This window comes from Myotis myotis, unplaced genomic scaffold (assembly GCF_014108235.1).
Source record: "Myotis myotis isolate mMyoMyo1 unplaced genomic scaffold, mMyoMyo1.p scaffold_m19_p_2, whole genome shotgun sequence".
Classification (NCBI taxonomy): domain Eukaryota; kingdom Metazoa; phylum Chordata; class Mammalia; order Chiroptera; family Vespertilionidae; genus Myotis; species Myotis myotis.
Window position 1 is genome coordinate 114959622 of NW_023416324.1, and position 20663 is coordinate 114980284.

Consider the following 20663-nt stretch of genomic DNA (forward strand, 5'->3'; position numbering starts at 1 on the left):
GAAAAGTCACACAATTCATCTTTTTTTTAATTGAACAAAAAATTATTTCTATACACTATTAGTAGATACCTAAATACAATATGGTTTTAAAAATGAAATCGAGTGTATATAGTCGTATCTATAAAGATAAGTATACTCATCAAAAAATATACAACATTAACAGCAAATCCAAATGCAAATAAAGATATTCTTCTGAGTTCTGTTTCATCAAGCATCAAAACCCACCAATATTTTAGTCCTTTTCTTGTACATTATTCTGTATCCACATTCTCTGCCTCTGATGGGATCCCTGGATTTTATTTCATTTTCTGCATGACAGTCTCCACAGATATGTATCATTGGCTGCTGCTTTGGGGATTGGACGTTCTTCTGGGTGTCCATAGGACTGACACACTCTTCTCACTTGCACAATTCATCTTTAATCTTATATTCTTCCTAATATGTCATTTAGCCAGTTCAGGGTCTTGGCTTGATTTAGTGTCTAAGATTTTGATTTCTCAGATTCAATACATGCTGGCAATATGCCATGAACCATCAACAATAGTCATTTTTATTGAATAGAAAATTAATTATTCTACTTATGGTAATAAAATGTATGGGTTTTCTTTACTTCTGTGTCTCTGCTTGCCTAAGAAAGATTTAAGATTCAAAAACTAAAATACCACTCTTCAAAGAATGAGTTTGTTTTATTTTTATTACTAAATAAAATAGTGTCCTATATAATAAAAACCCTGGGTGTAATGTCACAACCTAGGCTTGACCAACTAGAAGGAAGTCAGTCCTGCAGGGGCCGTCTTGGAAATGGCAGCACCTCCCCGAGCTGTTTCCTGTGAGGGCGGCAAGGTTTCAGGCAGGAACCCACTCTCGGAGTGTGGCCGCATTGAGTCCTGGGTCCTCTTAGCAACAGCTGCACCCTCCCGAGCTGTTTCCGTTAAGGGCGAGGTTTGAGGCAGGAACCGGCTTTCAGAGCGTGGACACACTGAGTACTGGGTTGCATTGCCAGGGGCTGTGCCCTCCCTGAGCTGTTTCCCGGGAGGGCGAGGTTTGAGGCAGGAACTGGCCCTCGGAGCGTGGAGGCATATCTTTATAAAGTTTTAATACATTATATTAGAGGTCATGGTAGTATTGTTTTACCCACAGCATCTACAGGAATTGCTGCAAATTTACTTCTCGGTGGAAGCACCTTTCATTCCCAATATAAATTACCCATTCCACTAAATGAAACTTCAATTTCTAGACTCGATATAAACAGTGAAGTTGCTAAAACTATTAAAAAGGCCCAACTTCTCATTATTGATGAATGCACCATGGCATCCAATCATGCTATAAATGCCATAGACAGATTACTAAGAGAAATTTGAATGTTGTATTTGGTGGGAAAATTATCCTTCTTGGAGAGGATTTTGAGAATGTGTGAGTATTGTACCGCATGCTATGCGATCAGCCATAGTACAAACGAGTTTAAAGTACTGCAATGTTTGGGGATGTTTCAGAAAGTTGTCTCTTACAACAAATGTGAGTTCAGAGGATTCTGCTTATAGTGAATGGTCAGTAAAACTTGGAGATGGCAAACTTGATAGCAGTTTTCATTTAGGAATTGGATATTATTGAAATCCCCTGTGAAATGATGTGTAGTGGATCTATTATTGAAGCTGCCTTTAAAATACTATATCTATAGATAATATTAAAAATATATCTAAATGTGCAATTCTTTGTCCAAAAACTGAGCACATTCAAAAAGTAAATGAAGAAATTTTGGATATACTCGATGGAGATTTTCACACATATTTGAGTGATGATTCCATTGATTCCACAGATGATGCTGAAAAGGAAAATTTTCCCATCGAATTTCTTAATAGTATTACTCCTTTGGGAATGCCATGTCATAAATTAAAATTGAAAGTGGGTGCTATCATCATGCTATTGAGAAATCTCAATAGTAACTGGGGTCTTTGTAATGGTACCAGATTTATTATCAAAAGATTACGACCTAACATTATTGAAGCTGAAGTATTAACAGGATCTGCAGAGGGAGAGATTGTTCTGATTCCAAGAATTGATTTGTCCCCATCTGACACTGGCCTCCAATTTAAATTTATTCAACGACAGTTTCCCATGATGCCAGCATTTGTGATGACTATTAATAAATCACAAGGACAAACTCTAGACAAAGTAGGCATATTCCTACCTGAACCCGTTTTTGCACATGGTCAGTTATATGTTGCTTTCTCTGGAGTTTGAAGAGCATGTGATGTACAGTTAAAGTTCTAAGTACTTCATCACAAGGGAAATTAGTCAAGCACTCTGAAAGTGTTTTCACTCTTAATGTGGTGTACAGAGAGATATTAGAATAAGTTTAATCACTTTATCAGTCATTGTTTGCATCATTGTTGTTTTTATATCATGGTTTTGTTGTTTTTATATCATGTTTTTTGTTGTTTTCATATGTTTTTGTCATTTTTATATCATGCCTCTGTTGTTATATCCTTTTGTTACTATTTATTAATAAATTTATATATTATTTTCATATAAATTTTACTAATTTCCTTCCATCTCTCACACTTCTATTATAGAGAAAGGGCAAATAGCAATATTAAAATATTTTCTCTAATTAATTCCCTTTTAATGTGCACAAATTTCGTGCACCGGGCTACTAGTATTTAATATAGTTTTAAAAATCTTTATTGTTTAAAGTATTACATGTATCTCCTTTTTCTCCCATTGACCTCTTCCTGGTCATTCCCAACATCCACCCCCCAGCACATACCCTCACCCTCCCTACTGTTTATGTTCATGGGCTATGCTTATATGCATGCATACAAGTCCTTTAGAAATAGGAATTTTAGGGGGATATAGGCAGGTTTAGGGAATTTTTAGAATTGGGGGTCCATGAAAAAACACAGGACTACAGACTGGGAAAAATTACATTTCTGTAAGACAAGAGAGCTGGGAGAAGGTATATTTCCATAACACAAGGGAGCCAGGTGCAATTACATTTGCATAAGACAAGGGAACTAGGAGTAGCCAAAAGGTCTGTATTTATAAAGTAAAGGAGGAAGAAAGCTCAAAAGGAATAGGAGAACAATGAGGGAGGCAGCATCACATGTCCCATATGATGTTTGACCTTTGAGCTCAGGAGTTACTATAGTAACCAATTCAAAAGGGAATACTGAGAGGGGATATCAGGGCACAGGAACTGCAGCCTTTATAAACCGTGGAAACAGGAAATCAGTGGGACTCATTCTTCCTCCCTATGTGGGAGTCTGTCCTATGGGACTCTTTCCCCCTACCCACATGGGAGTCTATACTTGTTTTCAATAAATCTCCACCTTTTCTATATCATCTTCAGTCCATGGATTCATTCTTTGACTCCAATGAACAAAAAATCCAGGGAACTATCCTGCCCAGGGGAACACCATGTGTTCCAGTCCAAAAATCATGTATCACTTTGATTGCTCTCTCACCTGCCCCTTGCCTTCCCTCTGTAATAGTTTGTTTTAAAAGTCCAGATAATTTTAACTCAGTCATAAAGATTTTAAAAATGGTTTGGGAAACTTTTAATGATGCCAGGAAAATATCTTGGGCTTTCGGATTCCAGCTTCTCCACTTAATAATTATTTACTTTGGGTAAAATCTGTGTTGTTATTGTTTTTTAAACCTCTGTGTCTCACTTTCCTTATCTGTTAATGTGAGATTATAATAATACTCATATCCTAGAATTGCTTGATTAAATAAAATAATCTATATAACCCATGTAAAACATATAGCAAAGTGCCTACCATAAAGTTAGTGCTAGATGGGTTCCTGCCATCATGGAAATTACTATTCCTTTAAAAATATTTATTGTTGAAAGTATTACATAGGTCTCCTTTTTTCTCTCATTGACCCCTTTCAGCCCACTGCCACCTCCCTCCCAGGCTTCAACACCACCATATTATCTGTGTCTGTGGGCTATGCATATATGCATGCAAGTTCTTTGGTTGATCACCTCCCACCCATCCATCTGCCCAACCTGTAAATTACTATTTACTTAGGAGATAAATGGACAAATTTAAAATTGAGTGAGCACCTTTATTCCCAGAAAGAGCAAATAAGGGCTAATCTCTGAGATAAGGACTTTAGTTATACCAGGAGGCCAGAGAATGCCAGAGCAGAGAACTGTAGCACTCAGAGAACCCTAAGGAGGAACGAACAGTTCAGTGTGGGATTTTTATTTCATTTAAACTCTGAAGTATCGACACAACTTGGGTAGATGGAGATATGAGGTGTATTGTGGAAGGGCCAACATAAGCTGCTAGGTTATGGCAATTGCAGTAATGTTTTTATGTATGGAAAAGAATGAGAAGACCAGCTGACCGGAGCTAAGAGTTTGCCTTGCAGACCATAAGAGAGATTGGATAGAGAGGATGCATTCATTTAGGAAAAATCTGAAATATGCAGAAGTACTTCTACTTTATCCTGAAGGAGATTTGAAGACTTTGCAGGGTAGTGACATGGTGGGACAGTTTAATTTTCTATAGCTGACATCAGATATGGGATAATATTGTGGCAAAGCAGCATATTAAAAGATGGTGAGAGTAATAACAGTGAATGGGATAGAGACTTGGAATTGTGGCAAATGTTAGTAGCAGACAAATGGTGATCCCTAAGAGCCATTCTCAAGGAAACTATTAAGGGGTATGGTAGAAGATTCCAAATAGGAAATTGACAAGAGGTAGCTATCAAGGATGACCTAGATGAGCATTTATGTATCAAACTCAGAAGATTCACACCGATTGCTAAATATATCTTTACAAACTTCTTTATGAAAGCAATCATTGAAGTCTGAATGACATGTGAGACAGGACAAAAATTTAAGGTGCTTTTTGTGTTGATGTATTATCAGATGAGACAAAGTAAATATCAATGCCAGTCTGTTTTGCCTGGCACCTAACAGACATATGGACTAAAAAATGGGAAGATATGTGTCCCTTGCATTTTATTTACACCTTTTACTCTTTTGCATCGTGGAGTCAGAGACTCAGAAGAGATCCTAGAGGAATTCTTGCTCTTCCCTAAATGTGGACATGGCTTCTGCAGCAATTATCTGTGACCTGAAAGTTCTTTCTGGGCTTTCACTCCTAGTGCACACCAGACCCTACTCTTTCCCTTCACCTATTGTGGTTAAAGCATCAACTCATTCATTAAAAATAAGCTCGCATCAGGTGATCCACCCTAGTGGGAAACTGTAAAACGCCACAGGGTCAAAAGAGTTGAACTAAATTAAAAACATGGTAAGTGAGAAAGGTTGCACATAAAATTTTATTGTTAGCGCAATCTTTAAATAATAAATTGCATCAAGAGAAGAGACCTAGAGATATCATTTAATCTATCCAAATATTTTCAATTAGAGCATAACCATGACTGCATAAGGAAGTTATATAGTGAGCTTCCAAAAGTTATGAATTGCTGTTATTAGAAGTTTTAAGAGCTACTATCTTGGTAACTTTTAAAAATAGAAACAGTATTATTAACTATATACACCATGCTGTACATGACATCCCAGAACTTATTTATGTTATAACTGGAAGTTTGTATCTGATGCAGTGTTACATAGTGGGGCCCCAGATATCGATATGTTCTGAAGTTTCACCAGGTGATTTATAAAGCGAAGCTAGGTTTTATTGTTGTTGCTTTTACTAAAGAGAGAGAGAGAGAGAGAGAGAGAGAGACTTTGATTTGTTGCTCTACTTATTTATGCTTTCATTGATTGATTCCTGTATGTGCCCTGACCAGGGATTGAACCGACAAGCTTGGCATATCGGGATGACATTCTAACCAGCTGAGCTACCTGGCCAGGGCCTAGGAGATTTGTTTCTTTGTTTTTGTTTTTCCTTTTCTTTATACAAGTTTATCTTTATTTGTAAAACATGATATGCAACTAAAGCTAATTTGACTTTTAAAATCAAAGTAGATTCAGCATGAAATTTTCTAGTACTAAATATTAAGCCTAATTGATATTTGTTAGGCTTTTTTAAAAATCAAAGTTCAGTTAATGATAATGTGCATTTTATAATAAAATTGTAGTGAAGTACTGACATTTGGTAGTTTAAACAAAGTATCATCCATGTAAAAATCATGCTATCACATGTAAAATTTAATTAGAAAATTCACAGTTCACAAAAGTACATATATTTTGTTGATAGTGCATGAGAACATTATTATAAATTTTCTTGAAGATACAGAACAAAATTCAGTTATGCATAACATTTAGCACTAGAAAATTTTATGTAGAATCAACTGATATTCTTATGAATAAGATACACTTGAAATAATTGATTCAGACTACTAATGAGTCAACATTTTATTGTATAATAAAGATCTATTGGTTTAGCCCAGCCAGTGTGGCTCAGTGGTTGAGCATCTACCTATGAACCAGGAGGTCACAGTTCAGTTCCCCATCAGGGCACATGCCCAGGTTTCAGGCTTGATCCCCAGTAGGGGGCATTCCGGTGGCAGCTAAGCAGTATTCTCACATCATTGATGTTTCTATCTCTTTCTCCCTCTCCCTTCCTCTCTGAAATCAATGAAAATATTGATACATCTAGTAATCAATAATCAGTTACTTTACCAATCATTTAAGTGAGATCTTGTTGAAGCAGCCAGGTTTGAAAAATACTATTCTGAACCCTGGCCTGGCTGCTCATTGGGGCCACCTGAGGAGCTTATAAAAAGATCAGTGCCTGGGTCCAATGCCAAAACATTTTTATTTAAGTGTTTTTTTGTTTGGAATCCAGGCCTTGGTATGTTTAAGAGCTCCCCAGGTGATTCTTATGTAAAGCCAGTTTGAGAATCAATGAGCTGATCAATGACTCTCAAGATCAGTATCCTAAGGAAATCTTGTTAACCCTTTGAGTGCCAACCAATATCCTAGGAAGTATGCTAAAATTGCCAAGGCATTTTTGCTGATTTTACAGCAGTTTAGGAAAGAAATTATGAATCACAAGTAAATGAAGTTACATATTCAAAAACTTAAGGACACCTTTACTACATTTGTTTTTATCTTTGATATATATTGTTTGCTGATTGTATTATAAAATACTAGTAGAAAAAAAATTTGAACAAAACATATAATGTTAAAATAGAGGGACACCCTTCTCCAATATCTTCCACAAAATCATCATCTTCACAGCAAGAATTGACATATTTAGCAATATCATCATCACTAATAAAAGCAGACTTAGAACTGGATGCCATTTTGAAGCTTTAGGGCTACAAATTCTGAGTAAACTTCATAAAATCATAGTACCTGTAAAAAATTAGGCAGATAAATGCCAGTGGTCAATTTTAGAACTACAAACATTCGGCATCATAAGTAATCTGCACTTAGGTGCCATCTGTCAATAAAGAGTGAACTACTAGCATCTAATAGTGACACTGCAGGAGGAGTTCGATAGCGCTCCCGGCACTTTTGGCAAAAGACAGGAGGAGCATGATTGCGCTGCCCCCCCCCCCCGCCCCCTGGCATTCTAGGGGTTAATGCAGAGATTGCTAGATCCCATCCCTAGAGACTGATTCAGTAGATGTGGATGGGGCCAGAAAATTTGCTGGTCTAACAAGTTCCTAGGTTAGGTGCTACTGCTGGTCTATGGACTACACTTTGAGAAACACTGAAGTAAAAATCATTCATATTAAAAATATCTCCAAGCCAATGATTACAGTCTTTTGTAAATATGTTCCTGTACTTCAGTCCCATCTTAATGTGATGTAACTGATTTTCTTAGCAATGTTGTGATACATTCAGATCTTAGTTATTTGCAGGTGAGAGGCTTAGTATCTGATGTTGAGATGGTCAGAGAAGACATACAGAATGGGGCAAAAGTAGGCTTACAGTTATGAGTATGTGAAAGTTTATTCTTGTATTATTATTAACTAATTATCTATTATTTTCCATCTGAACAAGTATAAAACAATTTCTCCACCCTATAGTAACCCTACTAGTTACCAATTAATTCCTTCACTTTCTACCTTTTCTGCACAAGAGCAATTTTATAATTTTAGTTCAAAAGAATCTAAGCAATTAGAACCTAAAAATTGCTAAGAATTCATAATTTGATTTTTCTGCTATTAAGAGCTAAGTTCCACTGATTCACATTAATTCTTTAAACATTATACAAATACCAAAGGGTAGGAACCACTGATAAGACACTATTGTAGATATGTAATGAAATGAAAGTTAAGGTCATGTTGACCCACAGAGGTAGATAATGCCATCTACTAAGCACAAAGAAAAAAAAATCCTTACATTTTATTTTTCAGTGGTTGTAAAGGGAAGAATTCTTTTTTTTCTTTCTTTTTTTGGAAGAAGACATTTTGAGGAACAGGGTTAATAAAGGAAAGGCTGATAATTAAACATGTGCTGTAATGCAAACCCAGCTTGAACAATAGTTCTCTTTTGATTCTGCTTCTTTTTAATTACAGAAATAACAGTTCTTTCTTAGATCAGCCCTTTCTGCTCTGTCATCTTCAACAGACACAAAGCCAGTTTTAAAAAGACCAAATCTAAAAAATGATGCATGCTTTCTGCCTCCATTTTTCTCTCAACCTAGTTCCTCCTCAATGTAAAGGGCAGCTTAACTATCTACTAGTACAATGACTTCTACATGACAGGCCTCAGCACACCACAGTCCTTAGATTATTCCACTATAGATTCTCTCAACCATGATCAAGGTTTTGCAAGGGACACAAGTCAGAGAGGAGCTAGGAGCATCGCTGTGAAGCAGTGAGCAAACAGAAATCTTTCCCTCAAAGGCAGATGATGATTGCTAGGTGAAAGCTGCTCAAATAGCAAAAAAACGTTTAAAACTGAGTAAAAGAGATCTTTTGGAAAAATACAAAGAACAATCTGCTCTGGATTTTAAAGTTACAAGAGTCTTTATTCAGGAGACCACATGTTGACAGTAAATTAACTGGGGGAATGTTTTCAACCAAGACAGTGTAATTGACATCTTTTATACTAATGCATATACTAGTATAATTGAAGGATATTTAAAATTTGAAGGCAGAAATGTCACTAAGTCAACCCTATACCTAAAATGCACTGCTTTTTATTTGTAAACTAAGGTCAAGTTATTAAATGAAAGGGCTCTCCATCCCTAAATACTTTATTCCACCATTGTGCTTAATTAATCATAGACATCTTAAATTGTGGTTTCTTGGGGGGGGGGTATGATAAGAGAAATCCACAAAGAGTAAAATGAAAAAAAATTTAAATAGGTAAGAAAGTTTGCATGATTCTTTAAATAGATGAATATATACAATAGTAGTCACATCAACTACAGTTGTACATTAACTTATATTTTCAAGTCTTTTATTTTATTATTAAAACAACCATGTAAAACAGGTAGAGAATAGCATTATTCCCATTTGACAGATATATAAATTGAGTTAAGGAGAAGTTAAGTATCTATTAAAGGCATACAGCTTGTTAATAATGGAACTAAGACTCAAAAGCACATGCTCTAAAACCTAGATTAGTCATCTCTTTTCCAAAGACAGTGTCAGAATATAGAAAATAGATCTTAAATTGTTAACTCTATTCTGCATTTCATATTAATTTCCCCGAAATGTAATTAAAAAGACATTTTTGAGATAATGCATATAAAGCATTTTTTTAAATTCCTGACACATAATAGTATTTCTAATTGCATTCATTCTTCTTTTTCTGATTTTAGGACTAAACTTTTTCATATTGCATTAACTCACTTTGATAGTCAGGGTTTGACATGAATATTTCTGGGTTTCAAATGAGGCTTTGTTTCACTTAATAATTCATTGAGAATATCTTAGCTCAGGACAAGGTCCTAGGTTCTGAAGATAGAAAGGTTAACAAGAGAGAAGAGAGTTTAGTTTTCATGTCATATTCTTAAAAAAATAAGACTATAAAGGAGTAAACAAGTAAATACATGCGTAGAGATAATAATAAACGCTATAAAGAAAATATAATGGTAATGTTATACCTTGGTAATATTATAGAGAATGATAGGAAAGGTAGTTGAGAGTCAAATTTTGAAGGGGTGGTCAGCTAAGATTCCTCTGAGAGGTGACATTTGATATAAAGGTAAAAGAAAAAAAGGAGGTAGCCATATGAATATCACTGGGAGGAGAACATTTCAAGCCCAAGCCATACAAAGAGAAAGTACAAAATCCTAGGGTTGAGATAGTGAGGGTGATACTCGGCAAGGAAAGGATTCTGTATGGCACAATTAAAATTTCATTTATAGCCAGCACCAGTTTGGCTCAGTGGATAGAGCGTCGGCCTGCGGACTGAGGGGTCCCAGGTTCGATTCCGGTCAAGGGCATGTACCTTGGTTGCGGGCACATCCCCAGTGGGGGGCGTGCAGGAGGCAGCTGATCGATGTTTCTCTCTCTCATCGATGTTTCTAACTCTCTATCCCTGTCCCTTCCTCTCTGTAAAAAATCAATAAAATATATTTCAAAAAAAAAAATTTCATTTATAAAAAAAGAAAACATACTTATCAATACTTATTTGGGTGTACCAAAATACCACCAATCATACATATAGGAGTGTTAATAAGATTGATAAAAATGTCTTTCCCTTAAAATTCTATCAGCAAATCTATTTCAAACAAAGAGGGATGCTGTTTGAATAATCATTCCAGAGCCTGAAAGTTGGGTATCCTGGGCTCTTAAGCAACAAGGGGCTAAAAAAAACACATAAGGACTTTCAAATAATTCAATTAAAAAATGAGCAAAGGATATAGATAGATATTTTCCAAAGATGATATACATGGCCAATATTCACCTGAAAAGATGCTCAACATCATAGCTAACATGTAAATGCAAATTAAAAGCACAATGAGATAGCACTTCACACTCACTAGAATGACTATAATAAAAAAAAGCAGATAGTAACAAATATTGGTGAAGATGTGAAGAAATTTGAACCCTTATGCATGGCTTATAGCAGTTCCTTAAAAGGTTAAACTTAACATTACCATATGAACCAGTGATTTCACTCTATATATCCAAGAAAAAGCAAAATATATAACAACAAAAAAGCTTATACATGAATGTTAATGTCCATTCATTATATATATATATATATATATATATATATATATATATATATATATATAGTATTATATCCATACAATGGGATATTATATGGCAATAAAAAGAAATGAAGTACTGATATATACTATAACATAGATGAATCTTAAGAACATACTAAGTAGACTGAAAAAAAATCAGTCTGCAGGCAGAGGCAGTTCTCTGGAGGCTTTGAGTTTTGCCTGATCTAATTCATCAGAAACAACAGTTTGGGTCCCTTCTGCAGGAACCATCCCAGACTGCTCAGTGAGGCAAAAGCCAGTAGGAGCCTAAGTGCCTACAGATGATACCTGTGGGACCAGCTCAATGGGAAAAAGAAGTAGCTCAGAACAGGGTCAATCATGGTGTGAGACTCAAGGCAGACCCAGCCTCTGGACTAAGGAATCCCTGACCACTGGACTGCTAGCACGACAACATTGGGATTGAACCTCACTGATAGCAAATCAGAGGGGAGAACCCTCCCACACATGGAACATAAACAATCAAGTCTCAATTACAATAGGAGAACCCAAACAAGGGAGATCCCTAGAATATCCAGCTCAGGTGAACAAAGAGAATACACAAGTGGACCACTCAAGATACTTTCTACATAAGGCCATCCCACAAAGACTTGGAGGCATAACAGTTCTGTCTAATACATAGAAGCAAATACAAAGAGACAGCTAAAATGGTGAGGCAAAGAAACAACCCCTGAATGAGAGAAAAGAAGGAATCTCCAGAAAAAGAACTAAATGAGATGGAGGCAAGCAACCTATCAGACATAGAGTTCAAAACAATGGTTATAAATATGCTTAAGGAACTTAGTACAAATTACAATAGCATGAAAAGGGAAATAGAGGCCATTCACAAAACCAGATAGAAATGAAGAATGATATATCTGACATGAAGAACATACAGGAAAGGATTAAAAGTAGTTGGATGAAGCAGAGGACCATATCAGTGATTTGGAAGACAAGGTAGAAATAAGTACCCAATTAGACCAGCTAATAGAAAAAAGAATTAAAAAGCAAGAAGATAGCTTAAGGGAGCTCTGGGACAACATGAAACGTAACAACATCCACATTACAGAAATACCAGAAGGGGAAGAGGATGAGTGGAACAGAAAACCTATTTAAAAAAATAGTGACAAAAAACTTCCCCAATCTGGTAAAGGAAAATGTCATACAAGTTCAGGAGGCACAGAGTGTCCCAATCAAGAAGAACCTAAAGAGACCCATAACTGGACACATCATAATTAAAATGGCAAATGTTAGAGACAAAGAAAATATCTTAAAGTCAGTAAGAGAGAGAGAAAAAATTACATTGAAAGGAGCTCCCATTAGAATGTTAACTAACTTCTCAAGAGAAACACTTCAGGCAAGAAGGGAGTGACATGAAACACTCGAAGTAATGAAAATCAAGGGCCTAAATCCAAGATGACTTTATCCAGAGAGGCTGCCACTTAAAACTGAAGGTAAACTAAAAAGCTTTCCAGACAAAAATGTGTACATTACCACCAAACCAGCAATGCAAGAAATGTTAAAAGAACTGCTTTAAGAAGAAGAAAAGGAGAGAAAGGATCATAGACATAAAGAAAATAAAAATGGCAATAAATAAATACCTGTGAACAATAACCTTAAATGTAAATGAATTAAATGCTCCAGTCAAAAGATATAGGATGACTGAATGGATAAGAAAACATGACCCATATATATGCTGTCTACAAGAGAGCCACATCCAAACAAAAGATACACACAGACTGAGAGTGAACGGATAGAAAAATATATTCCAATAAAATGGAAAGGTGAAAAAGCTGGAGTAGTAATACTCATATAAGACAAAATAGGCTTCAGAACAAAGGCCAAAACAAGAGACAAAAAAGTCCACTTCATAATACTAAAGGGAATCATTCAATAAGAAAATATAACCCTTGTAAACATACAGGCATCCAATATAGGAGCACCTAAGTATATTAAAAAACTCTTAATGGACTTTAAGGGAGAGAATAAAAGCAATACAGTCATAGTGGGGGACTTTAACACCCCACTGACATCATCACTGGATACATATTCCAGACAAAAAATTAACAAGGAAACAGAGGCCTTACATGACAGACTAGATCAGATGGATCTAACAGATATTTACAAAACATTTTATCTCAAGTGCACATGGAACATTCTCAAAGATAGATCACATATTAGAGCACAAAACAAGTCTATACAAATTCAAGAAGATTTATATAATACCAAGCATCTTCTCAGATCACAATGTCATGAAGTTAGAAATCAACTACAATAAAAACACTCAAAAACACCCAAATACATGGAGGATAAATAGCACGTTATCAAGCAATGAATGGGTTACCAATGATATCAAGCAAGAAATTAAAAACTTCCTGGAAGAAATAAAAATGAACAAACAACCACCCAAAACCTATGGGACATGACAAAAGCAGTCTTGAGAAGAAAGTTCATTGTACTATAGGCCTACCTCAAGAAACAAAAAAAAAGGACTAATAGCCTCTCTAACCCTACAGCTAAGTGAATTAGAAAGAAAACAGCAAGAAAAGACCAGAGAAAGCAGAAGGAAGGAAATAATAAAGATCAGAGTGGAAATAAATGACACAGAGACTAAAAACAAACAAACAAACAAAACACAGTACAAAAGATCAATAATTCCATAAGCTCATTCTCTGAAAGGATAAACAAGATTCATGAAACCTTGACCAAACTCATCCAGAACCAAAGAGAAAGGATCCAAATAAATAAAATCAGAAATGAAAAAGGCAATATAACAATTGACACCACAGAAATACAGAGGATTGTAAGCAAATACTATGAACAACTCTATACCAACAAATTGGAAAACCTGGGTGAAATGGATAAGTTCTTAGAAACATACAATCTTCCAAAACTTAATAAGGAAGAGTCAAAAACTTGTGTAGGCTAATAACAACTGATGAAATTGAAGCAGTGATTAAAAAACTTGCAGCAAACAGAAGTCCTGGACCAGATGGATTTACAGGTGAATTTTACCAAACATTCAAAGAAGAACTAACACTCATCTCCTCAAACTATTCCAGAAAATTCAAGAGGAAGGAACACTTCCAAGCGGTTTTTACAAAGGCAGCATTATCCTAATTCCAAAAACCAATAATGACACTACAAAGAAAGAGAATTACAGGCCCACATCCTTGATGAACACAAATGATAAAATCCTCAGCTGGCGAGACGGTTTGCAGCCGGGAAGAGCAGAACTCCCCTGGAAAGGTAAAAAAACCAGGGATTTGGGCAGGAAAGTTTGCCACACCTCTGAGCCCAGAGAGTCGGAGGGAGACCACGTGGCAGACAACCGCGTCCCTTGGGACAGGCAGAGCCCCTGACGGGGGAAAGGAGAACTGCGGGATTCCTGGCGCCGCCAGGGGAATTGAGAGCTGGGTTCTGTGATCACGGAGGACTGAGCCTAAAGGGGGCAGCCTGAAGAGCTGACCAGACCATGCAGTCCCGGTAAGAGAAGAAGCTTACAGAAACCAATCCTTCCCCGTTTCCGCGGCCGGCGTTTGTTTGTTTGTTTTCACTGAACCCTGTTCATGGGACATTTCGGATACAGACACTCACCTGTGCTGAAGAGAGGGAGAGTGTGCGGAGGAGTAGAATCTGGGGAGAGACTGAGGAGAGAAGGGGGGCCGGGAGAGGCGGCAGCGAATTGAGTGCTGAGACACCCCTGAGCCCAGGGCTGAGGCAGCCATTCTCTCCGGAGAGTGAGACTCCTCCCCCCAGCCCCCAGGCAAGGAGCACAGCCACACCCAGATTCCACCCTGTAGGAGATCAAGGATTAAAATAACCTGCTCAGTCCCTGGGAGTTAACAGGGTCTGGCCTATAGAGGGATTTTCAATCCCAGCAACAACACAGCACTGGTAACTCTTACGCAGCCAGCTCTGGGCAGTGAACTTCCACTGGACAGAGAGGCCCTGTAGCCTCAGAGGCCAACCCCAGAACACTGCCACCCAGAGGCTGACCCACAAACTGACTCTTTGCTAAACACAAAATAAGGCAGTCTGGGAAACAAATGCGGCTTGCTTTAAAATAAGGACTGTGGTTTACAACACAGAGGAACAGTGTATCGCAGGGAAACTCAACACTCTCCTGAATACCTGGCAGGTCTAAGGCGAGCCACACTGAAGAATAGAAGAACCGAAGGACCTTCACTACTGCAATATTTTTTTTTCTTTTTTCACCTTTTAACTAAGAAACCATTTTTTTTTCTCTTTTTTTTTTATTTTTTTTGTTTTCTTCTTGTTTTTTTTGTTTTTTTTTTTTTTCTTCTTTTTTCCATCACCTGATTTTACCCTTTTAATTACTACCTTCTTATTTTTAACCAGTATTATTACTGCTACCATTTTACCATTTTTTTTTAAAGTGCCATTTTATTTTCTCTTTATTTTATTTTGGGATTAGTGTTCTCCATTCTATTTTCATCGTTATATTATTGGTTGTTTCTAGTTTGCATTCATCTCCAGGGAGCTGTTGCTGGAATTTGTTGGGATTAATGGCTGTTCTATAGGAGTATTCTCCTCATATAAAAAAGTCTCTTCCCCTCTTCCACTTCATTCTCTCTTTTCGCTCTTTATTTTTCTTTTCTTTTCTTTTCTCGCTTTTATTTTCCCCCCTCCTTTTTCCCAATTTCATTTTTGCACTCCTTTTTTTGGTCCCTAATTTTCTTTTCTTTTTTCTCTTTTCTCTTTTTCTCTTCCTTCTTCCTTATCCCCTAATTCTCTTAATTCAGGTGGTCACCTTTATTTGGGGTTATTCATATCGTGAATATATTTGTGTATAGTGCCTGGTACGTGGTGCCTTGTTGTGTTGTATTTTGTGCCTTTAAATCAACGCAGCAGATCCAAGCAACAGCAACCTCCTGAGCACCACACCCTCTGCTGAGGAACAGCAGCTGTACGTGAAACCTTGCTCCACCAGCCAGAAGAGCCACCACAGCTGTGAACAGCACCCACCAGAGGAGCTGCTGCCAACTGAAGAGCAGCTGCTACCGCAACCGCCCGAAGAGCAACCACAGACCAAGGAGTCACTGCCACCAAGGGAGCAGCCACTGAACGACTCAACGTCTAGATATGTCAGCGAGATCAAACATGGGTAGACAAAGAAACCCCCAAAGGAAAGAGAAGGAGGACTCTCCAGAAAAGCAGCTAAGTAATACAGAGGCATGCAACATGACAGAAAAAGAATTCAGAATAAGGGTCCTAGAGTGCATAAACCGGATGGAGGAAAAAATCGACAACCTCTCCAAGAAGCTAGAAGAAACAGATGAAAAAATCAACAACTTAAGTAAGACCCAAGAAGAAATGAAGAGTGATATAGCTGCAATGAAAAACTCCATTGAAAGTATCAACAGTAGACTAGGAGAAGCGGAGGACCGAATTAGTGATTTAGAAGACAAGGAAGCAAAACACACCCAAAACGTACTGCAATTGGAGAAAAAAATGAAAAGACAGGAGGAGAGCCTAAGGGAGCTTTGGGACAACATGAAACGAAACAACATACGAATAATAGGGGTACCAGAACAACAGAAGGATGAACAAGGATTAGAAAACCTATTAGAAGAAATAATATCAGAAAACTTCCCTGAGGTGGGGAAGAAAAAAGTCACACAAGCCCAGAGAGTCCCAAACAAGGTGAACCCAAAAAGACCCACACCAAGACACATCATAATTACCATGGCAAATGTTCAGGACAAAGAGAGAATCTTACAGGCTGCAAGAGAGAGACGGAAAGTTACATACAAGGGATCTCCCATTAGATTGTCAAATGATTTCTCAACAGAAACACATCAGGCCAGAAAAGAATGGACGGAAATTTACAAAGTGATGCAAAGCAAAGGACTGAATCCAAGAATACTCTATCCAGCAAGGCTATCATTCAAACTTGAAGGGGAAACAAGAAGCTTCACAGACAAAAAAAGGCTAAGGGAGTTTATCACCACCAAGCCAGCAATGCAAGGAATGCTAAAGGGACTGGTATAAAAATAAGAAATAAAAAGCTCAGAAAGAAAACAGCCACACAAAAACAGAAATGCCTACAAACAAGTACCTTTCAATAATAACTTTAAACGTAAACGGACTAAATGCTCCAAACAAAAGACATCGAGTGGCTGAATGGATAAAAAAACATGACCCATACATCTGCTGTCTACAAGAAACCCACCTCATTAGAAGGGACTCACACAGACTGAAAGTGAAAGGATGGAAAAATATCTTTCAGGCAAATGGAAAGGAAAAGAAAGCTGGGGTAGCAATACTTATATCGGACAAAATAGACCTCAAAGTGAAGGCCATAACAAGAGATAAGGAAGGCCACTTCATAATACTAAAGGGATCAATACAACAAGAAGATATAACCCTGGTAAACATATATGCACCCAATGCAGGAGCACCCAAATTCATAAAAAAACTCCTGGAGGATATCAAAGGAGAGATCGACAACAATACAATCATTGTAGGGGACTTTAATACACCACTGACAGCACTGGATAAGTCTTCTAGACAAATAATCAGCAAAGATACAGCAATCCTAAATGACTCACTAGATCAGATGGACTTAATAGACATCTTCAGAACACTTCACCCGAAAGCCAGGGAATATACATTCTACTCAAATGCTCATAGGACATATTCAAAAATAGACCATATATTGGGTCACAAGCAAAGTATCCCCAAATTCAAGAAGATTGAAATCATAAAAAGCGTCTTCGCAGACCACGATGGCATAATATTAGAAATAAACTGCAATAAAAACAACCCAAAATACTCAAACACCTGGAAGCTGAATAGCATGCTATTAAATATTGATTGGGTTACCAATGAAATCAAAGAAGAAATTCGAAACATCCTGGAAACTAATGACAATGAAAACACAACAATTCAAAACCTATGGGACACAATGAAAGCAGTCCTGAGAGGGAAGTTTATAGCTCTACAGGCCTATCTCAAAAAACAAGAAAAAATGGTAGTAAATCATCTAACTCTACAACTCAAAGAATTAGAAAGAGAGCAACAAGAAAACCCCAGACTGAGCAGAAGGAAGGAGATAATAAAGATTAGAGCAGAAATAAATGACATAGAGACCAAAAAAACAATACAGAAAATCAATGAAACCAAGAGCTGGTTCTTTGAAAGGATCAACAAGATTGACAAACCTCTAGCCAGACTCACCAAGAAGCAAAGAGAGAGGACCCAAATAAACAAAATCAGAAACGATAGAGGCGAAATAACAACAGACCCCACAGAAATACAAATGACTGTTAAAAAATACTATGGACAGCTCTACTCCAACAAACTAGACAACCTGGAGGAAATGGACAAATTCCTAGAAAAATACAACATTCCAAAACTCAATCAGGAAGAATCTAAAAATCTCAACAGGCCAATAACTATGGAAGAAATTAAAGCAGTCATCAAAAAGCTTCCAGCAAACAAAAGCCCAGGACCAGACGGCTTCACAGGGGAGTTTTACCAAACATTCAAGGAAGAACTGAAACCTACCCTCCTCAGACTACTACAAAAAATTCAAGAGGAAGGAACACTTCCAAGCTCATTCTATGAAGCCAGCATCACCCTAATACCAAAACCAGGGAAAGACAACACAATGAAAGAGAATTACAGGCCAATATCCCTCATGAACATAGATGCCAAAATCCTCAACAAAATCTTAGCAAATCGGATCCAGCAGTACATCAGAAAGATCATACACCATGACCAAGTAGGATTTATCTCAGGGATGCAAGGATGGTACAATATCCGCAAATCAATAAACGTGATACATCACATAAACAAATTGAAAGAAAAAAACCACATGGTCATATCAATTGATGCAGAAAAAGCATTTGACAAAATTCAACACCCATTTTTGATAAAAGCTCTCAGCAAGGTGGGAGTAGAAGGATCATACCTCAACATAATAAAAGCCATATATGACAGGCCCACAGCCAACATCATACTCAATGGACAAAAACTAACACCATTCCCCCTAAGAACAGGAACAAGACAGGGATGCCCCCTCTCACCACTCCTCTTCAACATAGTACTGGAAGTGTTAGCCATTGCAATTCGGCAAGAAGAAGAAATAAAAGGCATCCAAATTGGAAAAGAGGAAGTAAAACTGTCCTTATTTGCAGACGACATGATATTATACATACAAAACCCTAGAGACTCCATCAAAAAGCTACTGGACTTAATACATGAATTTGGCAATGTAGCAGGATACAAAATTAACCCCAAGAAATCCGAGGCATTTCTATACACCAATAGTGAACTTTCAGAAAGAGAGATTATAAAAACAATCCCGTTTACCATTGCACCAAAAAAATTAAGCTACCTAGGAATAAACTTAACTAAAGAGGTAAAAGACCTCTACTCAGAAAACTACAGGACGTTGAAAAATGATATAGAGGAAGACATAAACAGATGGAAGAACATACCGTGTTCATGGATTGGTAGAATCAACATCATTAAAATGTCCATACTACCCAAAGCAATCTATAAATTCAACGCACTTCCCATTAAAATACCAACGGCATACTTCAGAGATCTAGAACGAACTCTCCAAAAATTCATCTGGAATAAAAAAAGACCCCGAATAGCTGCAGCAATCCTGAAAAAGACCAAAGTAGGTGGGATCTCAATACCAGATATCAAGATGTATTACAAAGCCACTGTTCTCAAAACTGCCTGGTACTGGCACAAGAATAGGCATATAGATCAATGGAATAGAATAGAGAGCCCAGAAATCGGCCCGAACCAATATGCTCAATTAATATTTGACAAAGGAGGCAAGAACATACAATGGAGCCAAGATAGTCTCTTCAATAAATGGTGTTGGGAAAATTGGACAGATATATGCAAGAAAATGAAACTAGACCACCAACTTACACCATACACAAAAATAAACTCAAAATGGATAAAGGACTTAAATGTACGACAGGAAACCATAAAAATTCTAGAAGAATCCAAAGGCAACAAAATCTCAGACATATGCCGAAGCAATTTCTTCACTGATACAGCTCCTAGGGCACTTGAAACGAAAGAGAAAATGAACAAATGGGACTACATCAAAATAAAAAGCTTCTGCACAGCAAAAGAAACCATCAACAAAACAACGAGAAAACCCACTGTGTGGGAAAACATATTTGCCAATGTCATATCTGATAAGGGCCTAATCTCCAAAATTTATAGGGAACTCATACAACTTAACAAAAGGAAGATAAACAATCCAATCAAAAAATGGGCAAAGGACCTAAATAGACACCTTTCAAAAGAGGACATTCAGAAAGCCAAGAGACATATGAAAACATGCTCAAAGTCACTAATCATCCGAGAGATGCAAATCAAAACAACAATGAGGTACCATCTCACACCTGTCAGACTGGCTATCATCAACAAATCAACAAACGACAAGTGCTGGAGAGGATGTGGAGAAAAAGGAACACTTGTGCACTGCTGGTGGGAATGCAGACTGGTGCAGCCACTATGGAAGACAGTATGGAGTTTCCTTAAAAAACTGAA

General features: G+C 37.2%; 1 protein-coding gene across 1 annotated transcript; it reads right to left on the minus strand.

Moving 5' to 3' along the window:
* Nucleotides 1-207: 207 nt before the first annotated feature.
* Nucleotides 208-381, minus strand: LOC118675251 (DNA-directed RNA polymerases I, II, and III subunit RPABC4-like). Its single transcript, XM_036347619.1, has one exon. It carries the CDS (start codon nt 379-381, stop codon nt 208-210), a length of 174 nt encoding a protein of 57 aa, XP_036203512.1.
* Between the last annotated feature and the right edge of the window lie 20282 nt (nt 382-20663).